The sequence below is a fragment of the Diorhabda sublineata genome, chromosome 5 (genome assembly GCF_026230105.1).
Source record: "Diorhabda sublineata isolate icDioSubl1.1 chromosome 5, icDioSubl1.1, whole genome shotgun sequence".
Taxonomy (NCBI): domain Eukaryota; kingdom Metazoa; phylum Arthropoda; class Insecta; order Coleoptera; family Chrysomelidae; genus Diorhabda; species Diorhabda sublineata.
The window spans coordinates 15,892,759-15,905,342 of record NC_079478.1 but is presented as its reverse complement, the minus strand read 5'-3'; the positions used below and the strand labels follow the sequence as shown (position 1 = coordinate 15,905,342).

The 12,584-nt window shown below is 31.0% G+C and overlaps 1 protein-coding gene across 1 annotated transcript in view; it reads left to right on the top strand.

Annotated features, from left to right (window-relative positions):
- Positions 1-12,584, top strand: part of LOC130444448 (trichohyalin) — a 132,227-nt gene that overhangs the window by 76,670 nt on the left and 42,973 nt on the right. The window contains exon 3 of the mRNA XM_056779573.1: positions 3,185-3,504. Within this exon, the coding sequence (XP_056635551.1) occupies positions 3,185-3,504 (320 nt within the window). The remainder of the gene's footprint in view (positions 1-3,184; positions 3,505-12,584) is intronic.

Genomic DNA, 12,584 nt, shown 5'->3' with positions numbered 1-12,584 from the left:
TTTTTTCATTAAACAGTCACTCTTCCGTCAAATTGCCCTCGTATAGTATCGTGATATAATTTCCTCAATCTTAGTCGTGAATTTCATATAAATTGTGTAATATAACACGAGATATATTGTAGAGCAAACTTTCTTCGCTTTTAGCTATTCCAGACTTTCATGTTAATTCAATATAAATTAATTTATTTCACCAAAAATATGAACGTATTGCCTATATGAATAAAAATTTACGAATTAATAAATTAATACTATTCGTCCAATAGACTTACAACATACATTAATTGGTATATAAGGCAGTAATTATTCATATTAATAAATTAACTTTTATGTAACAATTTTTTATGTAATAATGATCATCTATGATTTATTAGAACCGACAACTCTTAAAACATTCAATCAAATACCTTGATTATAAGATTCTTTCTTAGAGGAAACGATTTTCTATTTTCACCTCGATTCATAATTGACAATTATGTATCAGAAAATCAGCTGTAGCATGAAATCAATTTTTTTATTACAAGTAATTGGGAATTGTCACCATTGCTCTCTGATTTGTACTCTGATGAAATATTTAATGAAGTTTTAACAACATTGATGAAGATATTTAATAAAAAACTTGTCAATAATAGACGCTACATTGATAATATTGTTTATTAGCTTGTTTGAAGAACTACAGAGGTTCATAAACCGTCATATTATGGTCTGTCAGAATTACGAACTACTCGTATAGCTTGATACAAAGAAGATTAAATATACAGAGTGAGTTTTATGTATGGAACGCCTCAATTATATTGGAAACGGCTTGTACGATTTTTATAAATTTTTGTGCGCAAGGATCTTATGATACGGCCGGTATTATGGTGGTATCTACATTGTTGTCAGATCTCTCCTTTTTCCTGAAAACTTCCAAATCCTGATTATTTTTCATATGATATTCTCTGCCATAATTTCAGAGTTAAAGCTACATTCAAAGTATCTCCACCAAAGTTACAATTAATATTTTATATTTAGATGGCTACGATGGAATAAACTCTTTAATAATTTATGTGCTAATACAAATCTCTTAACAAGGTCTAGTGTCTGTAAGTTAGTAAAAAGTTTAACGAAACTGGTGCAGCAAAATATTAATCCAAATCATAGCGCAAAAAACCTAGAACAACTGAAGACAAATCTTTAAATGTTAGTGTCATGTTAGAAGTAGATCTACATTTGTGAAGTAGAAAAATTATGAATTTTCGAAAACATACAGTAAAGGCGATTATAGCAGACGCTCGAAATGTTGTTCATTTACTTCAATACAAAAATCCATGCGATTTTTAAAAGTTTGCAATACATTTTCCAAAATCCGTAATTGCTCACATCTTCTCCGTGGTAATCATATTTCTTAGTTCCTGAATATCGGCAGGTTTTGGTTTAAAAACGATGTTTTTAAGTGATCCCATAGGAAATAGTCTAAAGGATTCATGTCGTGTGATCGCGGGGGTCATTCGATAAAACCACGCATCTTCTGGGAAACACACGCATGGTGAGGTGGGCACAAGTTTTTTCTAAATGTAATTGAAAATACTCAGTTGGATTTGGAAATATCAGAGCCAACTCAGGTATAATACTATTTTCCAATAAATCTAAATACACCGGACCATTCAAGTTACCCTCCATGAAAAAGGGACCAATTATTTAATCACCTATCATCCCAGTCCATACATTGACTTTTTCGGGATATTGGATGTGGGATTCACCCATCCAACAAGGATTGTTACGTGACCAGTATCTAAAATTGTGCCGATTTACGTTTCGATTAATACAAAAAGTGGCCTCGTCGCAAAATGTGGATCGTTTTGACAACTCTTGAACCAACGTTACATTGTGTGGATGAAATTTATGGAAGTTCCCTGCTTACTTGTCTGGTACTCAAGTGTGGATCGACTTTTAACAGGACACAAACATCTAAAGATTTGTTTTCAGTTGATGCAGTTTTTCTGTGCCCTGATTTGGATAAATCTGTTACTGAACCAGTTTCGTTAAACTTTTTTACTAATTTACTGACAGTAGATTTCGGTTAGGATATGAATTATTAAAAGATATACGATTCTTGTTGACTTCTACGCCTATCACCATATCCTTATATCATTAAAATATCAATTAGTTCTTTTTCATATAAATGATCCATTTTAACTTTCACTAAACATCAACAATAATAATTTATTGATAAATCAAATTTGTTATTGTAGAAGTAATAGACACATAAATGTATTATTTTAACCTCGGCGGCGATAACGCAAATTATGGCATTTAGGTATAGGGAACATTAGATGAAAAATAATAAGTATTTCTTAATCATTTCTAAAAACGAAAAATATACAGGGTGATCTATTTGAGAAAATAAAGCTCATTACTTTGCCGGAAGAAGGAAAGATCTGACAACAATGTAAATACCACCATAATACCGGCCATATCACAAGACCTTTGTAAACAAACATTATAAAAATCGTACAAGCCGTTTCCAATACAATTGAGGCGTTTCATACATAAAACTCACTCTGTATGGTCATAACTAACCAGCAAAATATATCAAAAGGAGAAATCACGGTTGCCACGGTGTAATGTCTTTTCTTATACGGCGCAGAAGCATGGATGCTCACAAAAATCTACTCAAATTTTTTGAAGCCTTTGAGATGTGGTTTTATCGCCGTATTTGAAGGATAAGTTGGGTCAACACTATAGAGACACGTAAATTCGAATACTTTAGTCATGAGATGCGCAGTCCTGTAAAGTACGATCATCTTAACTTGATAATGCAAGGTGAAATGATTGATAGGAGAAGCATAAGTAGGCGCACAACAACGTGGTTAAATAATCTTCGTTGCATTTAATAAAACAATGATAGATAGTCAATAGGATAGCCAACAAGGGAGCCAACGATCGCTAAATGTCACGGCACGTGAAGAAGAAGAAGACCACACTGTAATTTTCTTCTAGTTAGTTTTCGTAAATTCCCTAAAAATTCTCTCATTTTTTGTATCCACTTATCATTCATGTTTTTACGTACTATAATTTCAAATTGAATATTTTTCAAGAAAATCATATACGTTTAATTAACAATTAACAATTTCCGTTTAAGCAAAATGACGGATACATAAAGACCCAGTCTGCATACTAATGTCAATTTATTCGATTTTTACAGATACGCCGTTGAATCAACACGAGTAACAACGTTATACGATTCCGTCGCTGCCGAGCTTCGTGCTAAATTAGGTAAAAAGAATTCCCCCATTCTTTTACCTCCTCGTGACTACGATACTGTACACAGAACAAAAGGAAATTTGACAGGTATCGAATTAAGACGATGTCTCAATGCCAACATTGTAGGGCAGAATGTGAAAGGAAGACGGATTGAAAGTAGCGGAGGAAGTTCCGGAATTGGTTCTGATCATCCACCTAGTCCAGAAAGTCCGGATGCGCCTGATTCTAGATTTAATACATTGGACAATCAGAGTACTAGTGGTGAGTGAGATTGAATATTTTTGATTTACTCCATATTATTGTGAGTTTATCCTTTTATTTTTGATAACAGAATAAAATGGTTTTGGCGTGGTTTAAGGTTTATGGTTACTTTGTATGGTACTGAGCTTTAATTCTCCCCAAAATTAACTTCTTAAATTACTCTCTTCTTTAGAATTACTATTATATAGAAAACAGAGGAGGTTGTACTATATAATTTGCAACAATTCTTCGATTAAATTAATCTAATTACATAGAGTTGAAAATTCAATACATAGTCCTTACAGGATAACATATTTGTTTGAAATTGTTGAAAAAATTATTAAATTCATGAAAATATTTTTTTTTCCACTCCGGAATGAAAAATTTGCTGTTCGATATATTTACGCCTCGTTCTTTCCCGGTTTGATTCCACTTGCGCACATGAAATTAACTCAGTTTACCTTTAAATTATATTCAAATAAATTAAAATGATTCTGGTGATGGTGAATCAGAAGGAATATAAATAGTAATTAAGAAATCTGGGAGAAGTGTGAGCAACCACTGGTTATAACTTTAAAGCGCAGTATGAAAAAAGATATAAGAAAAAGATCCTTTCAGCCATGGAAATGTGAAATTTATTCTAAATATCGTAATGTTTTCCTTATTTCCAGATTTACTTGAACTGAGGGGTAAATTTTCTTCCATTATCTTTTACTTACTTAATTTATTCAAACACTTACACTTAACTAATTTATTCAAATATACTGGATACTATTTCGTTCCATTCACTATGACTTTTTATTGTAAACTCCTTCTCGCTGCTAATCAAGTTTGAATATATATCAGAAAGGAATTTCTAGGATTCTAGAAAGTGAACAAACAAACAAATAAAAAGAACTCTCCGCTATTTATAAAAAAAACATCAGAGAAGCCGCTATGATGAAAATATATATAAAAACAAACATCAAACTAACTGAGGTATTCGCCAAATTTTAGATTTCCATTATAATCGAACAGGGCCGGCTTCGTGGTTCATGTCGTTGACGAGTTAGTAACAATATCAACATTTCCATGATTGATTGAAGTAATGAATATAATAATTCCGGGATATGACGAAACAAAATCGGGAGTGAGTAGATGACGTGAAAATAATGCTGTAACATTTAAGTATATTTTCTAAATCATACATTATACATTCGAACATTATGAATTTTTAATGGATGATTACGTACGTCCATATGGTGAATAAAATAAAATTCTACACTAGGAAATATTTAGATTTTTAGGTCGTTTGTACATACCAAAGAAACCGTTTGGCATAAAGAGACATTCTGAAGAAAATTATCATAAATTGGAATTATTGAAAATACTTATAGGAAGTCAGGGATACTTAGAATTTCACCAAAATGATTTCCCACCTATTTTATGTGATATTCCTTTAACAATTCGCAGAGATATGCAATTCGTGCACCATGGATCCCCTCCCAATTTCCCAAATGATGTAAAAAATCATCGGGATAACATTTTTCTTAATAGGTGCATTGGTCAAGGAGGTCTATTTGTTTGGTCTGAATTACCTGAATTAAATACAATGGATTCATTTTTTTTTTGGGATATCATAAAAGATCTTAAAATGATCGATAGAGAATACATTGTGACTTCCAAGTATAAAGAAATAATCTGCGTAGACTCCGGATGTGTGTAGAAGTGCAAAGTGCCCACTTCGAACATTTCTTATAGTTTTTTGTCTTTATTTCATAAGTCGTGGGCTAGCCAATAATTACAATTTATGATCATTTTCTTCAGAATGTCTCTTAATGGTGAACGGTTTCCATGGCATGCACAACGATTTGAAAATCTACATATCTCTTAAACCATAAATTTTATCGTGTTAAACAAAGAGTACCCTTTATTGAAAAATCTATTTAAAAATTTTATTATCCGTGTAAAAGTTACGGATTATTAACCATTGGGCATGAGCCGCCTCTGGTCTTCAGATAGTAGTGTAGAATTTTATTTCGTCTATCATACCATATGGAAGTACATAATCATACATTAAACATTCATAATGATCGAATGTATAATGTATGATTTAGAAAATATACTTAAATGTTACAGCATTATTTTCACGTCATCTTCTCACTCCCGTTTTTTATGTGTCAAATCTCGGAATTATCAGATTCGTTACTTTAATCAATCATGGAAAAGTTGATATTGTTACTAACTCGTCCACGACATGAACCACGAAGCCGGTCCTGTTCGTTTATAACGGAAATCTAAAGTTATTCATACTATTTTTTTATAAATAATTTGTAGGAAGTTTTTTTAATCATTTGTTTGTTTGTTCACTTTCTAGAATCCTAGAAATTCTTTAGAAATGAGCCGCCCCTGGCCTTTATAAATATTATATAAATTTTACTTAAATATAAGTTATGATTTTGCAACTTAAAAGGTCTATAACTCAGAAACAAGGGGCCGTATGAGAAAAATTATTAGAATTATTTTCACGTCATCTACGCACTTCTGAATTTGTTGTATCAAGTCCTAGAACACCCCGTATATATTTCCTATATTAAAATATAAAAATATCAATATGTGTCGTCCTAAGATGTTTCTTTGAAAATAAGCTCAAATCACGATCTTATCTTCTTCAAGAAACTACGATGAATGTAACCAGATAACTATACATAAAAATATGTTACAGATGAAACAATTCTCATGCAGATAACCCATAGAAAGATTTTTTTTTTAAATAACAAATACACAACAAAACCGCATGATCATATCGTGATTCGAGACAAAGAATATAGAATTCAGTTATGTAGCTTAGGTAATTGTCATATGGAACAATTGAGATAGTGGTAATCGTAGGAATCACTTAGCTATCCACTTATATAACTGTCAATTCTATTGTTATATTTATGGAGTTGTCCGGATTACCATACGCATACATAATATTTTCCATATAGTGAATTATTCCCGTTAAATAAATATGTAATGCTTACATACAATAGATAGGTAACAAAAAATGCATGCGAACTATATTGAGGTATTGACATTGAACATAATACAGGGTGATATAACTTACAGAACAGAATCGTAAATTGGCCGAATGTTTTCATCAACAAATGAAATTTTATGTATTACTGTATTATGCACCTTACTACATTATATTTTTGTACTCATATTGTGAGGGACTTTACAAAGAAAAAGTGACAGCAGGTTCCAATTTTACCAAACAATTAAAAAAATAATTTTTGGACGTTTCCTACCAAGTGATTTTGTCAAGTTTGATGAGAAAATTAATCGGAGAGAGATAGTTCTTATGAATATGGTGGATGATGCAATAAATCGTGAAGCAGTTCGACTGATTTTGCTGAAACAATTACGAACGAAACATCTCAAGAAATTAGCATTATATTGTCTAGTACTCGTTTTCCCTTTTTCTATAAATAATAAAAACTGATTACAAACTTATAAAACACCGTGGCCTTGAATTTATTAACAAAAAAACATTACTGGGAAGACGTCAGTAGTTTCGACGGTATCTTCTTTATATGTGAACTTTCATATAAATTTTATATCCGTTCTGTCAAATTATTAACTTTTATTTTACTATTCCCAAGTGAGTACAGCAAATGATGATCTAGGACGTTCGCCATCATTCGTTTTTATATGGACACATTTGAAAACAAAGTACTACTACAAAAACACTTCATAGGTTGAAGCGCTTCCGGTTCAATATTTACATAACTTTACCTCAATTTCTTTAATAGTTTCTTTTTCGTAGAAAATAGTTTTTAAATTAACCCTTCTTTCTCCATAATTACCCAACAAAAACAGTTTTCTTCATATTGGAATGGAACCTCATCTTCAAATAAATTTAATTCAATTCAATTCAATAAATAAATAAATTTGATGTTATATGACAATTAAACAGAAATATTTATTTAAAAAAATTAATCGATATATTAGGAGCCATATAAAATGAAATCTATGAAAAAATTAATACTGTTTTCCTCGTATTAGTAGAGTTTTGAAAAAAGTTAATTTTGCAATTTTAATAACTACAGTACTACAACTAGCGTTAATTTATGGTTAATTCATAAGAATAAGTAGAGGCATACTTCTATAGCCATAACAGTTGTATAGAATATGAGCATACAATATTTTAGGTCTATGATAAAAAATTAGTTTCCGAAAAATTTACATATCGACTTTTTTTGACTTCATCAAAATATGACTTGACATGGACAATGTGCATAAATATATTAATCAATAGACCACCTACAACATGAATATAAGAATAAACATAAAAATCTGTTTTTACCATAGAAAATAATTTTTCCTTAGTTGTTACATTTACAAATATGTAGTAGACATCAATTAATAATTTATTCATAGGTGCATTGAAATTCATGAAATCGAGTCATAAATGTTACTTTAATTGTTTAAGTTTAACTTTCTCGTTACTTTGTATGTGAATCGTTTCTAAAAATCTCGTTTTTCTTGTATTTGATTCCATTTCAAGAATATATGAATTTTTATATTTTTTAGATTAGAATTTTTTTCGTATTTCAGTGTATGCTGTATTTTTATTGTATTCATGACCTTTTAATCTATTTTCTAAGTAATGAGATGTCTGTCCTATGTAAATAGCACCACAATCATTACAAGGTATTTGATATATAATATTATTTATTGTATTTTTAGGATTTTAGATCTAGTAGTTGAATATTTTGACTATGTACTGAGTCCTTTATGGGTTGAAGTAATATTTTATTTATTGAATTAATTCGATAGTTGTTGGGAAATTCATTATAATGGCGAGGAAAAATGTTTTACGTTTTGTTTCTATTCCTTAATTGACTATAGTATACGTTTATTCTTTTTTTGAATATATTATTCATTTTTTCAAGATAATTATTTTCTTTTAATAGATTTCATGCTTTTTGATTAGCTAGGCATCTAAATTCAGGATATCCTATCCTATTTTGTGACATTGGATGACTTGAATTGAAGTTTATTTATCTATATGTTATTTTTAATTTTATATAACGTGGCAAATAAAATTGATTATTCTTATTACTTTGTTTGTAAATGTAAATTTAGATCTTAAAAGAGATCTAAAATCAAGACGATTTTTGAAAAGGTTTAAGAAGTGAAAAGTAATATAATTATAATTTCATATCGCTATTTAAAAAAAAAACACTAATAAAAGTAGTTTCAACACAATGTAAAATTAAATCTAGAAATACTTGGAACTTCTTTCTAGTGTCTAAATTACAGTTTAAATTTGGTGCAATAATAATTGGTACTGCCGACACAATTAGAAATTCAATGTATATTTTCGAAGACAAAATATAGTTAAATGAATGTTCATAAATATTCATGGAGTTAACATTCCCTTATTATTCAAATGAAGTAAATAACCTTCTAATTTGTTGATGTAAATTCAACATCAACATATTTATCGGGGTTTCAAATGAATCACACATATTCTGATCCTTTCATTTTTTATTCCAGAATAAGAAAAGAAAATAGTGCTACACACCTTCCTTGCTTTGATAGAATTTATTAATATTCACAGTAAACTATTTGAAGCTATGAAAATCGCACCTCACATAAAATTGGTATGACAAATTATCTAATTTTTCACAAAATATATTCATCATTCATAAAAAACTCATGGTATTTACGAAGCATAAAAACTGTTTATATAATTACCTACTATTTTCACATAAAGCACTTCCTTGTAACTTTCATTGCCCCTTAGTCGCCTGAGGATATATCCTGTTATATTCCAACGGCACCGGAATTTAGCTATTGCTTACTTGAATAGCTTATGAGCAATTAAACACCTTCATGAGAATATTTAAGATATCGATATACGGGGAAGCACAACGTACATCTATTCACAAGACTAAAACTGACATTTATATATTAGCATCTATGTTTGAATATAAATACCGGGCCCCAATAGTACTCCTATGAACTGATTCAGGAAAAATGATCGGTACACGAAAAAACATTACAGACAAAACTAAAATTCCTTCCATCGCATCAGTCCAAATTTTCTATTTTCAAAGTTTTGTTTATTCAAAGAACCTACCCTGCAAATTTGGTTCCAAATATTTGTCCGAGATTTAAACCTACCAAAAATCATTAAGTAGTGTCCGTTCGTCCGGCGCAAATCAAAATCTACGCCTACGATTCTTTTTAAATTTGTAGGCACCTGTTGATTTCCCGTTTATACAGTTGTCGATCGAAAATAACATTCTCGAAAAGATTTTCCCTTCGTTTACTTGCTAATCAATGGTCAATACATTGGACACGAATTCCACGTAACAGTGACCAGTGAATGTATACGGCAGAAATACTGTAGTGATTGACAGTGAGATATTTTCAATGTTTGTGCACTGGTAAATCCGTGTATAATAACAAGAGTCTTTGATCGAATTTGATGTAGAAAAAAAAAGACTAATTTGGGTATCTGCTCTAATCCACTATCGAAGTCTAATTGATCAAAATAGTTAAGTGTGGAAGATGTTCCTTATAAAGTAGAGTAAAATAGAAATCGTTGAGAAAACTCGACATACAATTACTTATAACTGCGTTAGTTTGTGAGGTACAGACTGATGAAGTAAATTTATTATTTGCATATGTACCAAAGAGATAGAAGACGCAATTATACGAGTATCATGTCAGTGAACTCCAAAAGAGATTAACAAGTTTTTACTGTATCATACTTTTTAAACACTTTGTATTATCATGTCAAACTCTTATCTGGAATTCTTCACTTAATTTTCTACATTAAAGGTACTCTATAAGTACATTGCAAACTAAATGAAATGGACAACCAATCATGGGACAATAAAGATCTTCAGCAATTTTGAAATGAATATTTCGAAGCTAGGCATTTTTTAACCAAAATGCAGATTATCCATACTGCTGCGACAGTCACTCACAGTTTTCCACGTAGAGTTGCTAGCAATAAACTATGCGTAGTGCTTTTAAAGAAACCTTAAAGGCACTGGTTATTGAGTGCACGATTAAGCGAGCGTGGAAATGCAAATAAACTCTAAAGCATTAGCTAACAGAAACAAAGTAACCATAATTAGGAAGCAGGTAACTGGCCAAAAAAGGGAAAAGATTTCCTAATTTGAACCAGAGCGCTGCTATACCTCATAAATTGTCACAATCATAACGAACTGAACGGATGGCTGAAGAATCAGATGGACTTTTACTAGATTAACACTCCAAGGTTGGCATAATTCTGAAGATTCGTAAGTATATCTTCTAGGTACAGGTGCAGAGTGGTGGAAATGCCAAAACAACTCCCAGAACAATTTATCTTAGCGATTTATCACTCAAGATTATACTGAATACACTGTTTACACTACCACTACACCAACACTTACAATTACACTGCTCGTTTCGATAACCAAGTTATCGTCTTCAGAGACTGAAGGTAAACAGTGGTATTGTAAACACTATGCATATAAACAACGGTTCCAGAAATTCCAGCTTAGTTGTCGAATTATAAATAGTTATGTTGAAATGTGTAAGCATACGAGTACGATACAGTATTATTATGAATACTGCTTTCAGTTAAGTTTAGGCAATATACAGATATTGCGTTTCTCCTTCACTGGTATAAACTGGAGGAAATTTCAACCGAAATTTTTTTGATAAAACATTATGTAATATGAAAACAATAAAAACATTATTGCTCTTTAGAAATAATTATTTGGCGATGGATATAGGATGCCGTATTTATTTTTGCAACACTATTCGTATATTAATTACTATGTTTTGTTATCACAATTACGCCATTGTTGCAATTTAATTTGCTGACATTTTACTGTTCCGCATTCTTCACGCAAAATAATACCCACATATCAATTTCTCACGAAACAAATTATATAGAAGTATATAAGAATTAATTGGATACGGAAATCCAGATAACAATTATTATCATGCAAAGAAGGTATGGATCTTTTATTTTGAACTCGTTTCCAATACTTTTTACTGCCTCACGTAATTATCTCAACCTTAAATTTCAATCTGTGCTTTCTGGCCAATCAATTTCTAATAACTTTTGTTGAGGTTGATACTCATCCATCTTCATCGAGCAGTATTAATCAAATAGTAAATTTTCTTTTGTGATAATCCGTTTCACATTCCACCCATTTTATTATATATACATAGATTATTTTCAATTTTCCATTGTTTTGAGTTATATTTGGCATCTCTGCATCTCTTATATTATATTATATTGGCTGAAAAAACTACTGAAATCAGTACCAATCAAAATATATTATATATCTGATTTCTCTCATTAGTCTTTTCTATTTACTAGGACGTAGTCACCTCTTACTTGTTTCTTAGTAAAGTCTATTTATCGAAGGAAAATAGTAAACCAAAACAATGACCAGTGCGTGATGAGTACATGAACATCAGGTCTGGTACAGTATCATTTTATCGTACTGCAGTGATGACAAGACCGTTGACGTTATTTCTAAACCGGCAAATCATTTTTTTATGATGCCAATTGGTACATATACTGCTCTGTGATTATTGTAACTCGCTCGAAAACTAATAAATCCGCTCTAAATCCGTCCGCGAAATACACAGCTCCGAACATAAACCGAAAATACATCAATCGTACTAATCAACGATGGCGATCAGAACAGATACCGATAAATCCCTTACATTTTTCATTGATGACTCTTTTTAAAAAAAGTAAGGCCACAAAAAATTCTGGCCACATAAGGCGCGCGTGATTGACGCCATTTTTTTGTATGGAGAAAATAACGCGGTGGAACCTCCAGGTGCGATGTTTGTCCCACGATTTAGTCTTATTTTTAAATTTGACAGGTGATAGCTTGACGTTTTCGCAGTTACTTAGCAGAAAAATAAAACGTATTGTTCACGTGGTTATCGGTTTTAAAGCATTCACTTTATATATATTCCAAACTTCACGTTTCATTGTGAAAAATAGTCCTAAGTTTTGTCTATGAAATTTATACTAGTACTACATATACGAGTACACATGCAGAAAATGTAATGGCTGAGTTTGTTTCATGTTTAATTCACTC